This window comes from Castor canadensis, chromosome 9, assembly GCF_047511655.1.
Source record: "Castor canadensis chromosome 9, mCasCan1.hap1v2, whole genome shotgun sequence".
NCBI lineage: Eukaryota > Metazoa > Chordata > Mammalia > Rodentia > Castoridae > Castor > Castor canadensis.
In genome coordinates, this window is record NC_133394.1 from 22670182 (window position 1) to 22694445 (window position 24264).

At 38.2% G+C, this 24264-nt stretch overlaps 1 protein-coding gene across 7 annotated transcripts in view; it reads right to left on the reverse strand.

The window, feature by feature from the left end:
- Positions 1 to 24264, reverse strand: part of Fam13a (family with sequence similarity 13 member A) — a 309967-nt gene that overhangs the window by 253130 nt on the left and 32573 nt on the right. For 6 of the 7 annotated variants that reach the window (XM_074041354.1, XM_074041353.1, XM_074041351.1 and 3 more), the window contains exon 2: positions 8727 to 8916. In XM_074041354.1, coding sequence (XP_073897455.1) covers positions 8727 to 8883 — 157 coding nt within the window. In that variant the 5' untranslated portion in view covers positions 8884 to 8916. Of the gene's footprint in view, positions 1 to 8726; positions 8917 to 18760; positions 18806 to 24264 lie in introns of those variants that run through there. The other variant, XM_074041349.1, reaches the window with a different exon arrangement.

Genomic DNA, 24264 nt, shown 5'->3' on the forward strand with positions numbered 1-24264 from the left:
CACAGCCAATATCATGCTGAATTGGGAAATGCTGAAAGAAAGCATTTCCTTTAAATGGGGAATAGTTTAAGACAAGGACGTTTGCTTTCACTAGTCTTATTTGATGTAGTTCAGGAGCTAATTCGGCAAGAGAAAGAAATAAAGGGCACCCAAATTGGAAAGGAAGCAGTTAAATTATCCACATTTGCAGATGACATGATTTTAAATATAGAAAAACCAAAGTACTCCATTAGAATTGTTTGAAATTGATAAATGAATTCAGCAAAGTTATAGTATACAAAATAAACATTCAAAAAAGTAGCATTTTAATACACCAACAGTGAACTTCCTGAAAAAGAAATTAAGAAAATCATAATTCATATGAAATTAAGAAAATCATAATTCATAATAGCTACAAAACATTTAGCAACAAATTTAAATTTAACCAAGGAAGTGAATGATCTTTACCATGAAAATGATAAAACTCTGAGGAAAGACATTATAAAAGACACAAAGGATGGAAATATATCTTGTGTTCATGGACTAAAAAAATATTATTAAAATGACCATACTACCTGAAACTATCTATGGATGCAATGCAATTGTCATCAAAATACCAATACTTTCTTCACCGAAACAGAAAACAACAATCCTCAAATTCATATGGAACCATGAAAAATCTAGAATAGCTAAATCAATCCTGAGAAAAATAAGTAAAGGAAGTAAGGAAGGGAGGAGGGAGCGAAGTGCAGTCATCACCATACATGACCTTAAAACATGCGACAAAGCCATAGTAAGCAAATATGATATCAGTGTGGTACTAGCATAAAAACAGCCACACAGTCAATGGAACAAAACAGAGAACCCAGAAATTAATCCACACCCATACAGCTAACTGATCTTTGACAAAGGCACCAAGAACATACAGTGACAAAAAGACAGTCCCTTCAATAAATGGTCCTGGCAAAGTTACACATACATATACACAAGAATGACACTTCACCTCTTCCTCTCATCATACACAAAAATCATCTCAAAATGGATCAAAGACATAATATGAAACCTGAAAGTGTGAATTAGTACAAGAAAACACAGAGGCAACATTTTAGGACATTGGTGTAGTCAATGATTTTTTTTAGATAGGACCCCAAATGCACAAGTGACAAAAGCTGAAACAGAAAAATGTGATTATATCAAACAAACAAGCTTCTGCATGGCCAAGGAAACACCAGCGTGAAAACATGATTTTTTAGAATGGATGAAATAGGATAAAATATTTTCACACTATTAATCTGACAAGAGGATTGATATTAGAGTATATGCAGACAGAACTCACAAAGCTAAACACCACATACAAAAAATCAATTAAGGGCTGGAGGAATGGTTCAAGTGGTAAAGTGCCTGCCTAGCAAGTGTGAGGCCCTGAGTTCAAACCCTAGTTCTACCAAAAAGAAAAAAAAAAAATCCAATTCCCTGTATAGCTTATCTTAAACCAACAAAAATATCATTTTTTTTTAAACAAAATCAGAGAACAGGAGGGCAGAACAGGTCCTGCCTGGGGGTTGGTACCAGTGGGAGGGGGCGAGGAGGTAGGGGATGGGGGTGGAAGGGGGAATGTGGTGCAAATACTGTATATATATATATGTATGTATGTAAATGGAAAAATGATACCTGTTGAAACTGTTCCAGGAATGGGGAAGGGGGATAAAAGAGAATGGCGGAAGGTGTGAATTCAAGTATGATATATTTCATATATTATAAGAACTTTTGTAAATGTCACAATGTACCTCCAGCACATAATAAAAAAAATAAAAAGAATGTTATCATCAAAAAGACAAAATGGAGAGAATATGGAGAAAGGAGAATGCTCAGACATTTTGATGGGAATGTAAATTAGTCCATCTGTTATTCAAAACAGTATGGAGATTCCTCAAATCACTAAAAACAGAACTACCATTCAATCCAACAATTCCACTACAGGGTGAATATCCAGAGGACATGAAAATGCTATACCAAAAAAGATGCCTGCATTTCCATCTCACTGCAGCACCACTCATAACTAAAACATGGAATCCACTTAGATGCTCAGTAGCAGATAAGTGAAGAAAAAAGCATGACCTTCTGTCATTTGCAGCAATGTGGATGGAACTGGAGATGATTATGTGAAGTGAAATAAGCTAGAGGAAAGACAAGTTCCACCTGTCCTCACTCATTTATAGAAACTAAAATGCTATCTCAGAAGAATGGGATGGAATAGTGGTCACTAGACACTAGGGAAAACAGGAGGGGATGGAAAGAAGGGAAAGAAGGGACACCAAGACACAAACAGGAAGAATTATTTCTAGTTTTAGTTTTCCTTTAGCACCATAGGGTGTTTACTGGTTAAAGAATCATTTTTCTTTATTTCTTTTGTGTGTGTGTGTGTGTGTGTGTGTGTGCGCTAGGGATCGAACTCCATATAACTATTGGTTTAAGTACCCTATGACATATTTCAAAATGACTAGAAAAGAATACAAAATTCCCAATATATAAAATGATTAATGTTTGAAGAGATAAACAACTTATGACCCTGAGTTAATTAGTGAACGTTATATACATGTGTCAAATTAGCGTAATGTACCCCATAAAGATATACAAATATCATGTCTCAGTAACAAATACATATATATTTAGCTGGGTGGGGTGGAATGCATTTGTAGTCCCAGCTACTCAAAAGGCTGAGGCAGGAGAACCACTTGAACCCAGAATCCAAGACTAACCTGGCAATATAGCAAGGTTGGTATCTTATCTACTCAGAAAAGATGCCAGGCAGTATCTGTAGTAGGTGGCTTCTAAAATAGTCTCCAAAAATGTGTGCTGCACTTTTGGCACCACACACAGGTAACTCCTCCACTGGAGTATGGGCTAGACCTAGTGTCTGGCTTCTAACAAAAAAACCACGGCAAATGTTATATGTATCACATCTCAGATTCAGTTATAAAAAACTGTGGCATACACCTTGCTTGTTTGTTCTCCCTCTCTCCCCCTGTGTCTCCCTCTGGCTCTCCCTCATTCTCTCTACCTTACTCCCCTACCTCTCTCTCCCTGGCTTGCTCACTCTGATGAAGCAACTGCTATTTGTTTTATGAGCTACCCTGCAGAAAGCCCACAGGTAAGGAACTAAGGATGCTATCTAGCCAACAACCAGTAACAGACCTGCAAATTAATGGCCCTGGAGTAACTGAATCTTACCAACAACCAAGTGCATGAGTCCAGAAGGGAATCTTTCCCTTTGGCTCTTGATATGATTTCTGCCTTAGCTGACATCATCAGCATCAAAGCCTTGTAAGAGACACAGAGGACACAGCTGAGCTCTGCCCATATTCTTGGCCCATAAAAACCATAAGATAACACAAATTACTGTCTAATCTAGGTTTTGAGGTAATTGGATCTGCAGCACTAGATAACTAATATCTTCCATTCTCTTAAGTGCTGCAGAATTCCAGGTACTGGCAGATTTCAGCTTACTCATTGAAAGCCTCCAACGTCTGTTTTTCCTCTACTCTACCCAGATTCACCTTTAACTTCAGAAAGGTATCCTGGCATCAAGCAGCTCGTCTAGCCCATAAAAAAGGTGCAACCCATTCCTGGTCAAAGCCCAAATTCTGAAAACCTAAAATTCTGTGTCCTACTCTGTTATCTATCCAGCTCCTAGACCTTATTTTGCCTTCTGTTTTTAGCCTATCAAATGCCCTTTGGATCTGACCTCAGACTTTCTCTTCCAACAAGGTTTTTTTGTTTGTTTGTTTATTAATTTTCCGTCAAATAAAAATACCTCCAGCAATTTCAAAATAACTGCCCAGTTTCAAGGACTGTCTGTGATCGTCAAAGCTCCTGATCCCACTGGACCATTCTAGCAGAGAGACAAGGTCCAAATGGAATCATGGGAAAGAATGCTTCCCAGACACCTTTTTCTGCCTCATTCCTATTTATGTTCCTTTGAAACATTTACCACTCATACCAACTCCTATGATCTCAGTGATTTTCAAGCAGGGAATGTCTCCCCCGAGCAATGATAATGTCACAGTCAGGGGAAATAGAATCCATACAGTTTGGTTTTTTTTTCCCATACAGTTTTTAAAAGCTCCTATGAAGCTATACATTTCATACAAACCCCATATGAAGCTTAGTAGGCTACATAATTGTTAAATCTTCCCACTCCAAAATTTTAGGAAGTTATAATCATCACAGAAATGTTTAGAAGGAGATAGCTTCTCGAAGCAGAGCTATTCCCAAACATTTCAGAAATCCTGTTGTATTTGATTTCAGAGGATATGACAAAGCAACTTAATAGTGGTTTAGAAACGACAGAATGACGACATTATGTATCCACACCGTAGACAGCTGTTCTTTTATAAAACTGAAATGTGTATAATGGTACTAACATAATGCCAGAAATCAGAATTTGCCTTTTGGCACACTTTGGCCCAGGAGGCTGTAGTATGACAATATGTAAGCACATTCTGACACCTGGTGGTGACTGGAGAGTCCTACACCATTTAAAATGGCACATCCCATGGTACTGTACCTTCATGCTACACAAGGAATCCATTAACACAGCCAGTCAAGATTAATTGCTTTAAATTAGTTGAAAGATGGTATGTCTTATGTGCATTTTTATAAGGAAGAAGTTTAAAGTCTATTTAAAAGCCTTTATATAGGCCTTGATTGATATTTTCTGTCCTAACATTTCTTTAAAATAGGAATTTTCCCTCATGTCACATTGTTAAATTGCTTGTATTTACATGAAACAATAAAGTATAACCAAAATCTCTATCTACCTGTAATTGATGGCATGACCATCACCCCACATGCCCATATCTGAAGAGTTCCTACTATATACCACAGGTGCATAGTAAATATTATTGATTTGAAAGAACTACAAAATAATTCAATAAAACAAATTGGAGCCTCTTGCCCTCAAACTTGGTAATGGCCTTCCTCCTTACACAGATGTTTGGTTTATTAGTATGATAGTTTCAAATATAAGGAGGAGCTTCTCGTAGTCTCCAAAGTAATTATATTATAGACATAGCTTTTCAAAATGCAGGTGCCAGGCTCTACCCCAGCTTGCCCAGTCAAGATTCTGATTCAGTAAATCTAGAATGTTCCCGAAGCATATGTGTTTTGAAAAGACACCATAGGTGATTGATTATTTCATACCCCTAATTAAATAAGACTGATAAACACTACTACAGTGTCTAGTTTGTACTGCTTAAATATACTCCGTTAAGATATAACTAAGACTATGCTAAGAAGGGATAAAAGTAAACCAATCACTAATTGAAATTTTGCCAAAGTTCCTGTACACTGATGCTGTGAGCTGATGTGGTACTGTCAATGCCACAGACTTGATTACAAATGTAATCAAGTTCTTTGACCCGGAAGAACAGTTCTAGGAAGTTAGTCTACAGATATGGTCACATGTACTTGAAATGACATGTGTTAGAAGTTAATCATGGAGTCATGACTATTTGCAAATATCAAGAAACTGAAAATAATTCACTGTCCACCAGTACCTATCTGCTTTACAAAATGATACCTACATATGGTAGAAGAGTGGCCAGGGGAAAAGAAAAGAATTAGAAACAAGTAAAGTTCTTTATGTAATGTGGAACGATTTCCTAAATAAACTGCTAGCTCTTTTTTTCAAAGTGAGAGGTGTGCTGTATTTATGCTAAAAGGTAAAATGCTAATATATGCATGAACTATCTTTTTAAAAAGATACCAAAAACTAGTGTAGGAATACTGTTGGGAGGGGGATGAAGGTCAACAGATATGAGTTGATGGGAGAGATTTTTCACTGTGTCCTATATTTTGAACCATGAGTTGACTGTCTATTCAGAAATATATATACCATTGTCTGTTGGTATTGGTTCTGGGACGCCCATGGATGTGAAAATCACAAATGTTCAAGTTCCTTTAAAAATGGTGTTCTAGCCAAGCACTGGTGGCTCAAGTCTGTAACCCTTGTTACTTGGGAGGCTGAGATCAGGAGGATCACAGTTTGAGGCCAGCCCAGGCAAACAGTTCATGAGACCTCATCTCCAAAATAACCAGAGAAAAGTGCAAAACGGGATGGAGGTATGATTGAAGCAGTAAATTGCCTGCTTTGCAAATGCAAAGCCTTGATTTTAAACCCCATCCCATACAAAAAAAAAAAAAAAAAGATATTCTATTTGCATACAGTCTACGTACATATGCCCATAAATCTCTAGATTACTTCATTTCTGACAGAGGAGAAATGCCATATAAATAGTAATTATACTGTACTGGCTAGGGAGTAATGATTTTAAAAAGTCTGTACGTGTTCAACACAGATGTCATTTTTTTTTCAAGTATTTTCAATCTGACATAGGATGAATCCTTAGAGGCAGAACTCACAGATTTGGAGGACCAACTGTGTATATAATTTCTTGAAATAAAAAATGTAAAATAATTGTACATGATACATTCAATTAAATGTTTGAGAAAAGACCACTGTGCCAAAGTCAAATCTTATTTTAAGGACTGGGGATGTAGCTTAGTGGTAGAGCACATGCCTATCATACACAAAGCCCTTAGTTCAATTCACAGCACCAAAAATAAAAAGAAAAGACACAGTTTTAGGTAGTCACTCTAGAACATACAAATGAATAGTACCGAACAACCCTATTTTAGCAGATTAAGTGAATCACCCAGAAGCTCATTTTATCTACCTCAGTGGGAAGCAGTTTTATTCAACACTGAGTGTACAAGAGTTCTGTCAAAGCTTTAAGACCTAGCTTCAGGATTTTATAGGTCGATGTCAGCTGTGTTTGACACCTTTTGTGCTTAACTGTGAACAAATGCAGGGTTGTTTTGTAAGAATCTGGTCTTTCTACAGCTTCTCTTCCTCCAAAATAAGGAGATACATACCTAGGTAAGAATGTAAGCTGCCTCTTCCGTTTTCAGAACAAAGTACCATTTTTGTCCTCTACATGCCTGGTAACCAGAGCAGACAGGTGTTTTCTAATTAACACCAACACCTGACCTTGTTAGCAGTGAGCATACATCTCTATCCCGTCCTTCTCACTTATTTCCCTCAGAGGATTCTTACTGTCAGGGGAATGAACTTTAGCTCTGGGAAGGTAGGGGTCTGAAGAGAATGCACAAAGTGGAGGATTTCTTTGAACCCTCAAATTCTACCTTACAGGCTTATATATTTTACTCCACAATGAGTTCATGTTTTAGTACAGAAATCACAAAAATTTCCTACTTTTCCCTCAGAATATTTCTCTCCCAAATCTTTTCATTAAAGCTAACGGATATTTATTGAGTAGACTGGACTCAGCCATCCCACTGCTGTGGTCTGGAGAGTATACATGGAGGGCATAGGGAAGCACTCTCTCCATTATCCAGGTTTAAGTCTTAAATAAAAGCCTCAGAAATCTGTGGGCTGCATAGCTGTTAATATCTGAGGGTTGAGCTGGGATGTAGCTCAATCCCCAGCACCACAAACAATAATAATAACTAAAGTTGATGTTTTTCTGCTTATGTATTATTCTCTAAATGTTTTATGTGCTTAATTTTGTCACTCCAAAAATAAGCACCACCCCCTCTAAATAGTGTTCATATGTTTTTTTGATATCCCTGTTTTGAATGTCAAATTAATAATAATAAAAGAGATGGGATTTATCTTTTTACTTGTGTAACGTAATCTATTATTTTCCAAATGTTTTATATGCTTAATTTTGTCACTCCACAAACAGGTGACCCCTTCCCATATTGCTCATATTGTTCGGTGTCCCTTTTGAGGGTACAGAGAAATCCGACACAGCAAAAGGTTCATATTAAAAAATATTGGAATTCCAACTATCTGTTGGGATTTAACTAATCAAGAGAACCCACTATTATTAGAACAGCGGATTATTTTAAATGGCTTTTGAGAACTTAGAAACAAGGAAACAAGGATGGGGTGCTGGTGGCTCACACCTGTAATCCTAACTACTTTTGGGAGGCTGACATCAAGTGGATCATGGTCTGAGGTCAGCCTGGGAAAATTATTCAAGAGAATCCATCTCCAAAGTAACCACAGCAAAATGGTCTGGAGGTGTTACTCAAGCGAAAGACTGCCTACTTTGCAAGTATGAAGCCCTGAGTTCAAATGCCAGTCCAACCCCCCCCCCAAAAAAAAAACCAAAAAAGCAAAAACAAACAGAAACAAAGGAAAACCTTCAGAAACAAGAGCTGGAGATGGTAGAGTGTCTGCACTACGTCCTGAGTTCAAACGCCAGTACTGCCAAACGAAACAAACATAAAAACTAGGGCACATTGTAAACTAGAAATCACAGTCATCAAAATAATTTGTCTAAGCCTAGCTAGCATGAGGCCCAGCTGTGAGTTTAAACCCCAGTGCCAAAAAAAAAAATTGTCTAATTTGGTTAATTGAATCAGTACCACCAAAATAATATTAAGCAATGTATCTTTTTTTTTTTCTCTCTCTCTCTGCTTCTCGGGATTAAAGCCAGGGCCTTGAACATGCTAGGCAAGTACCACTGAGCCACACCACCACCCCGATCTAGTAATGTCCTCTTCAAGGCAAAAGTGGATTTCACAATAAGCTGTTATCCCAATTAAAGTGCCTTACAACAGTTTATTCACACAGTATGAAACAGTCACACAGAAACACACAGCCTCTATGCAAAGGGCCACAAAAACAACCAGCAGCAGACCCCGACTTGGCTCACCGTGCTGTGTCAGGTACCCCACGATCCTCCGCACAACAGCTGGGACCCCTTTGTCACTGAGCCCCTGCTCCTGCAGCTCCTGGAGGCTGACTCCAAATAGCTTCTGATAGCTGGGGTCCTTCTGGTCACTGAGGGGCACAGCCACTATCTTTTTCATGTCTTCTTTCAGCCGAACTGCTGTTTTACTTTGCTTAAAAGGGCATAAAAAAAAAGAGCAGTCAGTCATATTGATCACAGGAGGCTGCATGGTGACAAGAGACACCTGAACTAAAATGCAAGCATTTGAAAGTGAACAGTCTCAGTCTTCACTTAGATTTATAGCCACTCAAATCAAAATCTTCAACACCTCTCACACGGTGCTCAGTGGTAAGAATGACACACCCTGATCTAATGGTTAAAAGGAATGAAAAAAAAATACGATCTCTAAAACCACAAGTTAAGTGTAGCTAAGACAGGGAGCACCACACAGCAGTATCCAAGGTATATAACTACAGTAACCAAGCAGCATGTTCACAAGTACCCGTGAGCAGGAAAAGAAAACAATTATAAGAACACCGAAAGTCCATGTAGATTCTAAAACAATCATACCTTGCTGAAGATGAAAAGTTTATCTAGACATTATATTAAGATGGCTTTAGTTTCACTTAGCAAAGGATAAATTGTGAATATTTTATTGCTCTGATTTGATTTTATCTGTAATTGTTATGATTAATCAGTAAATTTTTTGGCACATAAAACCGATTCCTTTTCCATTGAGGTAGAAAATGCCATATATTTGAAGCAACAACAATGTATGTAGTCACAATTTAAATTTTTTGACAAAACAGTACACAGTGGAAATTTTAAAAATGCAACTTATATTCAATTGATCCAGGTCATTATCACAATGCAAAAATCAATACATATGTCTTCCTTTTAATAGAAATTTATGTCTCAAGGGAGAGGAGATGTTTCAAAGCATATGCCTTATATAAATGTCATGTATAATAAATAAATTCAAACACTGAAGAAAAAATGGCAAAGTGCAAACAATTCTATTTGGGGATAGGGTAGGAGAATTGGGTGAAACTTTTGCCTTTTAAGAATAAATATATCAAAGCAGGGTGTTGTGGTGCACTCTGTAATCCCAGTTACTCGGAGGTGGGAGGGTCAGTTCAAGGCCAGGCCAGGACCAAGTTACTGAGACTCTGTCTCAAAACCAAAACAAATACAAAAGGACTGGGGATATGGCTCAAGTGGTAGAATGCTTGCTAGAGAAGTGCCAAGGCCCTAGGTTCAATCTCCAGGACCAAAGAGAAAAAAGAAAAATGACTACAGCAATTAACAAATATTATTAAATGACTATCAGCCATAAACATATCCTAGGAGTAGAACATTTCATCTACTCTAGAGTTGAGGAAACTAAGAACAGAAAGTTAAGTAATTTGGTAAAAGTCTAGTAAAAGGCTTTCAAATTGTTCAAGGTCCACGTTCTTTAATTTAATTTAGGTTTATATTGTTATAGTGTGCTTTGTGTATAATTATAGTAACCAACTGTGATAAATGCTGTATGTGATACAAGACAATTCTACCAAGTTAGTTCTACAATTGTTGAGTAGGGCCCTTGTGATGTCAGTTTAATTTTGAATTTTACAACCTACAGAATCAAGCCAAATTTTATTGACATATCTGCATTTTTAATAAGTCATCTTTGAAAACCAGAACTCCCAAATAAAAATGCAGCAGTATGAACTTACAATATACAGTTAGTATTGATTAATTGTAGCTAAGATCTAGCTATTCATGACAGAGTAATAGTATGGGCAAGTTATAAGATCTCTGTTAGGAAATTATGATTTAATTAATTTAGCCAAATTTGCAATAACCAATCATGGGGGAGGGGTTATAAACATGTAGATTCACTTCAACTGAACACATAGGAAGCTTCAATCAGGTCTATCTGCTGAGTAAGCAGCTGAAAAAAAAAAACCCAAAAAACCCCAAACATCCCAGTAATAATGAAACTTTGCAAATAGTCTCAAGTGTTAAAACAGCCGACAGGGCTGGCAGTGTGGCTCAGTGGTACAGCACTTCCCTAGCATGCACAAAGTCCTCAGTGCAATCCACAGCACAGAGAGGAAGTAGCCAAGTCAGGAAAGGAGAAAGGGTGAGAGGGAGAAAACCACAGTGACAGTGAGGTTTAATTACACAAACCTTATCTGACTTTTATTTTATCTTCTTTCAGCAATAACACAGCGCAGTGCTTTAGAGTGTGGACTGCAAAACCAGCCTGCCTTGTCTGAGCCCCACTCTGACTCTTGTTAGCTGTAACTTTGCACAGGTCACTTGACTTTTGTGTGCCTGCTTCCCCATCTAGAAAATGGGAACACTAAGAGTTCCTATGTCACAGGAATGCATTGGTAGAAATAAGTTCAAACACGTAAAGGAATGAGAATGTAGCCTGTCTGGCACACTCATTAAGTACTAGTTGTTAAATCCTCTTCTTTTTGAAGAAAGTATTCATCTGATTTCTTCTTACTATAGTGGAACACTACTTAACCATTTCTGTAGTAAATGCTTGTGTAGACTAAAAGTTGATTTTTTTTGGAGATAGTCTCGCTGTAGCCCAGGCTGCCCTTAACAACCTGCCTCAGCCTCTCAAGTGCTGGGGTTACAAGTGTGTGCCACTGCACTCAGCTCTAAAGTTTGCTTTTTATGAAGACAGTGTGGTCCAGACATGATTGGCAAAGAGTTTGATAACTTAATTACTGTTCTCCAGACATCCTAGTGTCCCTTAGTCATATAAAAATCAAAATACCTATAGAAATTAAACCCATTTAACTAATTCTAATTAAATTTAAATTATTGTGTACTCTAAAACAATGAGTAAATTTGAATACTGAGTTTGTTTCACTTCAAATATACATCTTACTTATTTTGCCTTAGCAGAAACTAAAGTAACAAGTTACTAAATGAGGTAATTTGCATATAAATTCTCCTATCAATTTAGTTTGAAGATTGGACTAAATTGGGTATACATGTGTGTACGTGAAAAGTAATGCAGGTTCCCACATACAAAAGACAGTCAGAGAATGGTAGGATTTCACTGTGGTGACACGCCTTAGGGGTCCTTTAGTGCTTACTTGTCACCATGGCAATAAAGAAACCAGGAATAAACTGAGTGTGGTGACACATATCTCTTACAATCCCAGCACTCTAGGGGCTGGGAAAGAGGAGGGAGGAAGGAATTAGGATACAAAGTTGTGGTGAACTTGGTCACAAAGGGCTGAGTTTCATACCAGTGTTCTTTTCCATAATGAGGTGCTGGTGACCCTGTTATTTTTATTCAAAAAGCAGTTCAGTAACAAAACACATTCTAGAACTGTAATGAGGATGTACTGGTTTGAGGCCACCGAGTCTCTGCTTGAGTTTTGTTCTAATAACAAATCCTGATAGCCTTCTGGGGAGAGAGTACCATACTGTGAACAATTTGGAGACTCAACCCTTCAAAGCTAGGACTGGTCCTTGTGTCCCCACCAGGGGAGTCACACCTTCCTCCTGCTGGCCACTGAAGTATGAGTGGCTTGTACAAGGAAAACAGTCACAAGACGGTAGATAAGTCATGCCACCCACATCACAGGAGCTGGCCTGGTCCTCAGCTGCCCTGTCTGATGCCGGCCTTTCTTCAGATACCCTTCACATGGTACGCTGTTCCAGAACTTTCCAGTGAAGTGGTTTTGTACCTAAGTTACCTAGACCCATTTCTATTCTGTAACAACACACACACACTACTAACTGATAAACTTACCTTGAAAAAAATAATTTTCAGGGCAGTCTTAGAAAATAAGAGGAAATCAGAATGATGATTGCTGACTTTTCTTAGAGTGTTTACTGTGGAGGACAGTGAGATGGAGTCACTCATTAAATGCTAATTAGAAAGGGATATACTTCAGTGACCCCAACTTTCCAGAAGGCACCAAGGGGCCAGGATGTGCTCCAGGTGGCACCCATGATATAGCTAGAAGTCACACTCAGGCAAGCTGAGTTATAGACTTAATGCTCCCTCCAAACACGAAGTGGTGAGGATCAAAACACACATGCTGTGAATGCCAAACAAAATGCGTGCTCATGTGGCAGAGGAAGAGAGAGGAGTATGTACATGTTTCTTAGTTTGTCTATCTTTTTATTTATTTGACACAGGATCTCACTGTGTTGCCCAGGCTGGTCCTAAACTCCTAGACTCAAGTCCCTCCTGCCTCAGCCTCCCGAGCAGCTGGGACTACAGGTTTGCACACCTCATCTGGCTCTTAGTCTCTTTAAAACAAAGACATGCTCAGAAGCAACAGGACCACTTGTGATATTAGGACCTCCGGAGAGAAGGCTTTCACCAAGGCAGTAAGCAGGAGGGGTGTCAGGTTTAGTCACACTCTAGTGAGTGCTTTAAAATTAGTACCTGTAGGTCACAAATCACCTTATCAGTGGGTCCTCTTACTATTTCCCTTGGGGTAAGGAAAATAAAGTACAAAGAAAAAGAAACTTGCTTGTTATATGGCTTGTAAGTTGTACAGCTAGAACAGAACCCCAGGTCTTCCCACTCTAGTGATGAACCCTTACCCAGCATGTACTTCAGTGTCCCTAAACCTTTAATGCTGGCAGTGCTCAAAGGCCCAAGGGGTCAACACTCCATGTATACAGTGCTCTGTTTATCTAGCTTAGCCCAAAATTCAATTTTAGCCTACTGAAGTCAAGGTCCTGGATGTCCTTGAGGCAGTCCTCCATGACTAAATGCCACACATTTAAGGTACTTTGAAGAACAGGCAGATTACACAGTTCACAACTGTGTGTCTTAAGACTCTTTGGAAGCAGAGCTAGTTAGTGCTAAAAAGTCTATCAAGGAATGTGCAGAACAGAAAGCCATCCCTCCGCCAAACAAAAGGAGTGTAAGGAAAGCACAAGGTGAATCTGGGCCTCTTGTTCCCAAAAGTGAAAGTGTCCAAGGCTTACAGGGTCCTGTCAAAAAAGATCTATGGGCCAACATAAATGGCTCCCCTGCCTCGCTGAATTTGGGACACTTACAGCATGGGACAATTAGGCAAAATTAGTAGGTGTTGGACATGAGAAGGAATAATTATAGATGTTTTAGGTATAATAACATTGCATAATGTACTATGTATAACGTATATTATGCACACATAAAAGCATATGTATGTGTGATGCAGACATAAATTGTAAGGTCTAATTTATCAGGTATAAAAATGTCACTGTATAATGTATTATGTATTCTATATGTAATAGTTTGTATTCTTATGAGGTACATACTTGAAATAGGAGTACAGTATAATGATGTCTTCAAATATTTTTAAATATGTTAAACAAAATTTCTATGCATACACATATATGGATATGTATAAGCATAAATACACTGAGAGACAGAGAAAGCAAATCCTTAAATATTGTGGACAAGACACATACTGTTCACTACACTTAACCATAGGACAATTCTTCCATAGAGACACAGACAATCATATCAGCCTAGATAAGATTGGCACCTTTAGAAAAACACTAGATTTGAAATTATGACCCTGGAGTTGAATCCTGATTTGGCCTTTTTGGTTTTTGGCATGGTGATACGTATTGGAGTTTGAACTCAGGGCCTTTCTGAACTGTGGCCCCAGTCCTCTTGCTTTGTTTTTTGTTTGTTCTTTGAGACAGGGTCTTGCTACGTAGCCTAGGCTGACCTCAAACTCATGATCCTCTTGCCTCAGCCTCCCGAGTGCTCTACCATACCTAGCTCTACCTTGCATATTTTTAACTGAGAATGTTAGGCCTTTCAGTCAAGTGTGTAGATTTGGAAAGAGGAAAACACAATACTAAAGAAGGGCGCTCCCTCATATTCAGCCTGTTGAATATACAAACATTTCTATCTACACCAAGACCATCTCCTCGCCTGTTAGGCTGCAAAAATAACACCTCCCTTAAAGTACTATAAGAGTGTAGGGAGTAAGGAAAACTCTCTCACACACAGGGAGGAGAGTCCACGCTAACAATGGTGACAGACACTGTCCCCACAGGCCTAGCAGTTTTCTGAAAGGTTATGCAGCAGAGTTGGAGTTGCCTGCTGATGGTATTTTCCCTCTTCCTTAATGGTGAGTCTCTGATTTGGGAGGCAGGGCAGGGAGTGAAGCACCACCCAGTTACATGTGCCCAGCCTTCCTTGCAGCTCATCGTGTAGACACAGACAGCTAGGGGTCTAAGCTCCCTCAGTGAATTGTAAAGGGAAACTGGTGCGACTAAAAACTCCTTAGAAGGGGGAGGCGACACAGTCTTTTTCCTATGTCCCTGTTTTCTGCATAGATGACAGACAATAGCCAGGTAGTGACTATGTAGTAACCCGCAAGGTAGAAAATAAGCTCTAAAGACAGTAAAAAAGAAAAAAAGGGACTTGGAGCCTAGTCAACAGTATAGAGCCACATGCCCACGTAGGAAGAGCTACCCGTGGAGAGTTTTATGTGAGAGCAAACAGTGCTGTGTCAGAAGGTCAGCGATTACTTCCTGGATATATTAAGTTGCGGAAATAAGCTTTCTATTAATCAGTTCCTCTAAATCTATTGTGCTCATGTAAAAACTCTAAGCTCTTCCTGGATATCTTATTAGTTACTGTGACACAAGCATTTCAGAGTCTAATTATCTAAGTGCACTGGAGGTTGACAAGCAGTTCTTAACTGAAGTCCATGGGTCATGAAACCCTGACAGTGGAATATGAGCTCCTTCACTTTCAGCGACTGTATCATGTACTATTAAAACACTGTAACTCAAAAAAACTCCTGACAGTGCATCAGATTTCCAGAAATCATATTCTCAAAGGTGTCTATGAAGTGAAAAAGACCTTTAAACATTCATGAAAATTCTGGGGTTTAAAGTAAAAGATTTAAGAAGAAAACTTATTGTATTTCTTTTATTAATTTTTCCTTCTTAGCTCATCTAATTAATTGCTTTGAGGAAGGGTCTCACTCCACAGCACAGGCTGGCCTCAATCCTTCTGCTTTAGTCTCCCAAGTGCTGGGATTGCAGGTGTGTGTCACCATGCAAATAAACACATACTTTAAAATAGTTTAAGATTATTGTACATCTCATTTTAAAATTAAGCTCGACTGATTTCCATAATTTATACTTTAAAATCTGTTAAAAAGAAAACAGTCTATATGTTTAGTATTATTGAAATGTTCAAGAAACTATTGAAATAAATCCAACGAAAAATCCTGTGAATTTTATCACTTCTCTGAAACTATACAGATTAAGAAGCGTATACAGCCATGCCAGGGATGATGGTGCTGTAATCCCAGCACTTGAGAGGCAGAGGCAGGAAGATCAGGAGTTCGAGGCCAGCCTGGGCTACACAGGGAGACCCTGAAAAAAAAAAAAAACAAACCCCCAAAATTAAAAAAATAAAAAAGAGACGAGTATACATGAAATTAATAGAAGACAAAAAAACTAGAAACTAGAATTTGTCTCTGAAGGTGGAGACGGGGCAGGAGGTCCACAGCAGATGTCACATCAGCACTGTCAGCAGAGCCCCAGCAGTGGGTGATCTTCAGAAGCTTCTACAAGTATTTATTCAAGATGGAGCACACTTTGAGGAGTAGCTGAACAAGGCTCAGTTGCTTAGAGGAAATGGAGAAGGTACACAAAGTACCAGTAATGAACACTAGGTGGCAGATATGCAGAAAAACATGCTACAGAGAGGGCATCCCCTTGCAAGGCCAAGTTCATGAAGGCAAGGCAGCAGAGCTCTCCTCACCCTGGCTGGCTTCTGAGAGGCAAAGGAGAGATGGTGAGCCAGGAAGAAGTTGTCACAGCAATGCAGGAGGGAGTCTCTGAGCTGTGAAACGCTGTCCCCCCCAGAATTCTCTTGCTGCTGGTTCCACAAAAATCCATTTTATTCAAAGAAGAGTAGGAAAAGAACAGTCTCTATATAGAGACTGTGTTCTTAAAAAGAATCTAAATGACTCACAACTTGCCTGAAATAATTAATCAGAAAAATGTTGCCTAGAAGCAGATGGACGCCCTCATTAAGCATAAAAAATAGCACTGACACCAAAAGCACAGGCAACAACTATGAAAGATAAAATGGAGTACATCAAAAGACAAGATTGTACAACTCCATTTTTATGAGAAATCCAAGCTGGGCAAATTCACACACAAGAAGTAGGGCAATGGTTACCAGGGGACTGGGGGAAAGAGACTTGACATTCTTGCTTTGTGGGTAGAGTTTATGCTGGGGAAGTTCTGGAAGTCATTGCCCAACTTTGTGACCTATACTTCATTCCACTAAATTGCACAAGAATGGTTAAAACAGTACATTCTATGTTATATGCATTTTTACCACAATGAAAATGTTAACAAATTGATAGCAAGGATGAAAGAAGACAAAATACAAAAATTAGGGAAGAGATGATGAGACCACGGGAGAATGTGAGGTTCATACTGGCAGAGCTCAGGAAAGGAAGGAAGGAGAAGACAGAAACATTTCAGAAGTGAAAACTAAATTATAGAGAACAGGAAGGAGAACAGAAACCGTTGACAAAGTACAGGCGGAAACAGTGTAAAAGAGAAAAGAAGATAGAATGAGACATTTTTAATCATCACAAGATTTGCAAAATAGCTACAGAAAGCAGTTAAACAAGCTAGTCTAGCAAAAGTGTTACTGGCGTCTCCAAAGATGACCACCACCAAACAATGGAATGGAATGTTTAAAGATGCAACTCACAAAAACTTCTTTTACACACTTTTAAGCAGAAGCAGCCTTGAATCTAAATATTGAAAAGCAACTTATAGACCCAGGACAGTCCCCGCAAAAATATGCCAATGGTCCTTAGCTCATAGACAAGGGGGTTATATCTTGATAAAGTCATCGTAAGATGAAAATGCATTTAATATGCCTGACCTAATGGGCACCTCAGCTCAGCCACCGTACCTTGAAAATGCTCAAGATACTCATTTTAGCCTACAGTTGGAAAATCATCTAACACAGAGCCTATTCTATAATAAAGTTTTGAATATCTCACGCAATTATTAAACAGCTCTATTCAAAACACTGGCCAGACAGTACACATAGCTCCCCGTTTCTTGTCCTCATGATCACAGGGCTGACAGGGAGATGAAGCTCACTGCAGTTGCCCTGCATCTAGAGAGAATATCGTCCTGCATATTGCTAGCTCAGAAAAAGACCAAAATTCTAAACTCAAAGTCTCGCTTTTAAACCATCACAAATTTGAAAAATCATACATCCAACTCTTCCAAGTTGGGGAGTGTTTGTGCCTGAGGGAAAAAACAACAACAAAAAACTTGAAAGTAGGACATAAAGAATTCTTACAACTCAGAACAAATGACCCAGTTAAGGAACTGGCACAGGATGCCTGGTGGCTCATGCCTATAATCCTAGCTACTCAGGAGGCAGAGATCAGGAGGATTGAAGTTCGAAGCTAGCCTGGGCAAACAGTTTGTAACACCCTATCTTTTTTTTTTTTTTCTATTCATATGTGCATACAAGGCTTGGGTCATTTCTCCCCCCTGCCCCCACCCCCTCCCTTACCACCCACTCCGCCCCCTCCCTCTCCCCCCCAATACCCAGCAGAAACTATTTTGCCCTTATTTCTAATTTTGTTGTAGAGAGAGTATAAGCAATAATAGGAAGGAACAGGGTTTTTGCTGGTTGAGATAAGGATAGCTATACAGGGCATTGACTCACATTGATTTCCTGTGCATGGGTGTTACCTTCTAGGTTAATTCTTTTTGATCTAACCTTTTCTCTAGTTCCTGGTCCCCTTTTCCTATTGGCCTCAGTTGCTTTTAAGGTATCTGCTTTAGTTTCTCTGCGTTAAGGGCAACAAACGCTAGCTAATTTTTTAGGTGTCTTACCTATCCTCATCCCTCCCTTGTGTGCACTCACTTTTATCTTGTGATCAAAGTCCAATCCCCTTGTTGTGTTTGCCCTTGATCTAATGTCCACATATGAGGGAGAACATACGATTTTTGGTCTTTTGGGCCAGGCTAACCTCACTCAGAATGATGTTCTCCAATTCCATCCATTTACCACAGCGAATGATAACATTTCGTTCTTCTTCATGGCTGCATAAAGTTCCATTGTGTGACACCCTATCTTAAAAAAAAAAAAAAAAACATAAAAAAGGGTGGTGGAGTGGCTCAAATGGTAGAGTGCCTGTCTAGGAAATGTGAAGCCATGAGTTCAAACTCCAGTACCACACACACACAGACACACAAAGACACAAAGTCAACAAATGCTTGATAACTCCCTGCCAAAATTAGACTATGCATCAGTAGAAGGAGTGCTGAAATTAAACAGTTTGTTTGAACTACTCCTATTGTTCATTATAATAACCTGCTTTATCCCTCTTCAAGACTTATGCTACACCAATGCACAAAGAATGTGAAAATACAGACAACTGTGGGCTTAGTTAGAGTCCTGTGGCTATTTGAAGAAAAGGGGAAACTTTCATGCTTTTTTTTTTGAGGCCCTAGGGATGAACCTAGGGCCTCATCCATGCTAGGCAAGTGCTCTACAATTTGAGCGATGCCTCCCAGCCCTTTTGTTTTTATTTTGTTTTTTTAAGATAGGGTCTCGAGCTAACTTTGCTAAGGTTGGCCTCGAACTTGTGGTCTTCCTACCTCAGTGTTCCTGAGTAACAGGGATTACAGGCATGTAACACCATCCCTATCTCCTAATGTTACACTTTTTAACCTCTGGTTCATCACTCTTGGCAGTCTGTGGGTGTGCATGGGTGTGATGGGGCTTGAACTCAGGGCCTTGTCTTGAGCCACTCCACCGGTCCAATTTTTCGTGAAAGGGTTTTTCGAGATAGGGTCTCATGGAACTACTTGCCCCCGCTGGCTTCAAACTATGATCCTCCTGATCTCTGCTTCCTGGGTAGATAGGATAACAGGCATGAGCCACCAGTGCCCAGTTTCATTCTTGGCAATTTTAATACAGAAAAGCAGGATTTAAACAGAAGACTGGTCTGGTAGGAGGTCACTATGAGTCAAATCTAAAAAGTGCTCTTGGAAAAAAGCATTGCTTCTCAACAACTTGGGGAGAAGTAAAGTTAAAGATGAAAGGATTTTTTTTTATTAATTTATTCACATGGGTATACATTGTTTGGGCCATTTCTCCCCCCTCCCCGAAAGGATGTTTTATATTTTAAAAAAATTCAAAAATTCATTTAAAGTTAATGACCTACTTCAGTGGAGCACTGATGTGCTTAAAAATAATGCTATATCACACTGAAAAATAAAGGTTAAAAAAGTTTCACTTAAACTTTCACATTTATGAGGACTTATCCATAATTCATGCAAAATATGTTAGACTTTATTCTATCTGTTGATATGTAAAGTTTGCAAGTATGAAAATGCAGGAGACAGATTCAAATGTTAGCATCCAAAATCAAATTTTAATAGCTCATAAACTAAGTAAGAATAACCTAAAATTGCTTAAATTGTTATTAAAATAGGATTGCAAATGTGTCAACATTTTCTTAACTGATCAGCCATTTTTTGCAGTTATAAGTAAAAAAACTTTCTTTTTGAGAATCTAGCTATGATCTGAATTTCAATGAGCATTAAGCTGGTCTAGAACAGGAAAGATTTATTGTATAGTTCATTTCTGAAAAGTAAACTTTCTGTTACAGTGATGAAGGATGAGTAACCTTATGAATTACTGCAGACAAAAATAATAAATGCTTTTTATTCTCCCCCCATAAAAAATGTTGTATCTGAGTACTTCCATGCCCACGTGATTTATTTACAGCATAAACTACAAGAATAAAACTTTCTAACAATTTATTTACATTTCAACTAAAATGTGCTCCCTCCTCTCCTTCCCTCTCTCTCTCCCTTTCTCTCTCTCTTTTTGTCCCTCTCTTTCCCTCTCTAGAACTGGGGATGGAACCCAGAGCCTCCCACGGGATACGCCCATGTTCTGCCACTGAGACACACCCTCAGGCCCTGCAACTTGCTTCTTAAATATTAAAGGAATGTCTGAAATTTAACAAACATAAATTCATTGGTCATTATAAGACGATTTTACAGAAAAATTCCCTGTGAAGAGCAGAGTATCATTTCCACTGCTAGCCTCTACAAACATTTTTCCAAAATGAACTACTCAAGTACTATTGTGCAATTCTGAAGTCATTTCTACAATTTTTATACAATAAATGCAGTAAAAATGTAACAAATTTGTAGTAATAGTCTCTAATTCCCTCATTAAAAAAAAAAATCTCTATCTGGGCACAGTGGCATGTACCTACCTGTAATCCCAGTAGTTGGGAGGCAAAAGTAGGAGGATCTCGAGTTCCAGGCCAGCCTCTATTACAGAGCGAGACCCTGTCTCAAAACATCAAAAAAACTCTAACATTTTCATTTTCTGTTTTGTCAAAATGTTAAGTTAACCTGAAGGAAGGAAATGACATAAAAATAAGAAGTATAATGATATTTGTTTGAAATTGAGTAAACAACTGAATTGGTAGCAAAATGGGTATTTTTCTAATAAGAATCCATTTACCAATTAAAGATTACCTCCTGCCAGGACCCATCTTCACTGTGAACCTGGGCTAAAGGAATCCCTAACTGAAGCAAGTACGGGAACTAGCATAGAAAGTGCTAAGTCTCCAGCAGTCCAACGATGAACACGTATGCCTGCAGACAGCCACAATCTGCGAGTGACACAGTGACTCAGAATCCTAGAGCAGGGTGAGGACATGTCAATGGAAAGCTCTCTTCTAGCAGGGAGTACTTCCAGTCAACCCAGACTACCTGGCCTTCTCTTTTGTACTGTGGGTGATGGGGCCCTGAGTACCTCCTAAGATAGCCAGCTTCGTTGGAGCCACTTAAATCTATTGTCACTTCTTTCTATTGAGCTGAAACTACCTCATCACATTTTACCCAGCATTTGCAGGAAAAGATCATTTCCTTTTTTCTGATTATTTATTACCTTATAACTTTATTAAGCTCTTTCATAGAATTTTTATTGGTCTATATTAAATTATATATAAGGAGTTTCATCATGACATTTTCATACATTAATATAATGTACTTTACAGTTGCCCTCTCTATTCCCTCTATATATTAATTTCAAATAACTTAAATATTATAATTTCAAAATGTATCTGTAAAAAACAAGTACTGTGCACACTCAAATTTAAAATCAAATTTACAGTTGCAAATCAATCTTTCTTCCACATAAGCCTACCACTGGATGTTTGTTGATCAGTCTTTAACTTTAATAAAAGTAATATATGAACTTGATCAAAACTCAAACAATATACTATAATTTAAACTGAAAAGTCTCCTGTTTGAGCACCAACGGTTCTTGTGCCTCCTTGCAGAAATTTTCTATGTACCATTAAGCATATACGTGTATAGTCTTAAAAAAAAAAAGATATGGGGGCTTACAGTACGACTCAGTGGTGGAACACATCATAAACTCTGGATTCAGCAGGAAGGAAGGGAGGAGGGAAGGTGGGCAGGCAGTTATCATCTGTGTATTCATGCACCTTGCTTTGTCACTTACAGGTCTATCCATATTAGCACAAACAGCTATTTAAAGTTCCATTATATAAATACGTTGTAATTTATTTATCCCAGATCTCATTTACTGATGTTAGGCTATTTATAGTTCTTGCTGCTAAAAATATTGCAGCAATGAACACTTCTGCATAACTATAGAAGTACCTATAAGACAAATTCCTAGAGGTAAAATTGCTGGACCAACAAGTATGTCATTATAAATCTTGATGCTGTTCAACAGATACTGTGGAGGGTTTACAGTTTGACTGACAACTCCTTTCACCATTCTCTTGTCTATTCTTAAAATTGTAAAAAATTTATTTTCTAATATTTGATTATGAAAGAGATGAGGACTTTTCATTATGTTTATTAGCACTTGTATTTCTCATCATGAACTTCTTGTTCTTATGATTTGAGCACTCTTAAATTTAGTAGTTTTCCTTTTCTTACTCATTTGTAAGAACTTTTTATATGTTAAAAATAATTATTATTTTTAGTCATTTTTTTTGCTGCAAATATTAGTCCTAATTTTCTTTTAGCATTTTAACCTGTTCATGATATTTGGGGCTATACAGACATTTCAGTTACTTGGCAGAAAAACTCACCAATCTTTTCCTTTAAGAAATCCAGAGTTGGATCTTCTTTACAAAAAAAAAATCCAACCTGTCTGCTAGCTTTTTATGTAAACATATACGTCTTAATTATCTAATTTGTATAAGCTTAATTATGTTATTATTTGCTGTGGCATGACTTTATAAGCCACTGGAAATTCACAGTGACAGAGAATAGCTAATGCATGCATTTTTGTATAGTTTCCATTTCAGGAACACTAGACACATGCTTCCTCCTGTTCTCTGGAATTTAACTTCTTTAATTCAGTTTAAAGATTTAGATCAAATTAATCTAATTCTTCTGGTTTTAACATATTCTTCTCTACCAATTAACCCTGACTTTCACTTTATCTGCTGCTTCGTGCTGGTTTGTATTTTCCACCATTACTTTTTGTTGTTTTTATTATTTTGTTAGTTTGTTGAGACAGGGACTTGCTTCATAGCCTAGGCTGGCCTTGAACTTACTATCCTCCTGTTTCAGCTTCCCAAGTGCTGGGATTACAGTGGTGCACCACCATTCCTAGCTAAAAAGGCCCATGAACTGGAAATCAATACATCCAACTAATGTATTCAGGTGTGCTTCAAAACACCTGGCCCTTAAAATAAATAACTGGATTCTACTGACTTTATCCACACTCTCTAATAGACTTAACATTAATTTGTGTCCTTGCCCATGTGCTGTGATCTGTGTCTCCCCATCACCCCCAAGTTTACTAAAACCTAATACTCAATATGGTAGTATTTAGATGTAGCGCCTTTGGGAGGTAATTAGGTCATGGTTGGGCTCTGTTCTCATGAATGGGATTAGTGTCCTTATAAAAGACACCAAGGGAGATTCTTTGCTCCTTCTGCCTTGTGAAAACACAGCATCAAGGTGCCATCTGTGAAGTAGAGAGCCCTCATCAGACAACCAAATCTACTGGTGTCTTGATCTTGGACTTCCCATCCTCTAGAACTGTGAGAAACAAATGTCTGTCAGTTATAACTTATCCACTGTAAGGTTTTTGTAACAGAAACCTGAATGGACTAAGGAACCATGTTCTTGTCTAATTTCTGAATTCTGTATATCAGAGATAAAAATTCTACTTGCACTACAGATTTGTAGAAAATACAAATAATGCTTTTTTGCCTAACACTAGCCTAGTCTTCCTATAATATGTTATTGCTGGTTTATTGTGGAAATAAGGAAAACTAAATGCTTAATCTTATTTAAAGTTGAGCCCAAATCCAATAATATTAATAGTCCCTTCATATCAGAGTTCCTTTCATTTTGCTTAAAATAATGGAGAATCCATCTAAAATTTCAGTATTAAAGAGACCACCTTAAGACACAAGTACCCTGAGAAGAACACAGGTAGTATTTTTATAAT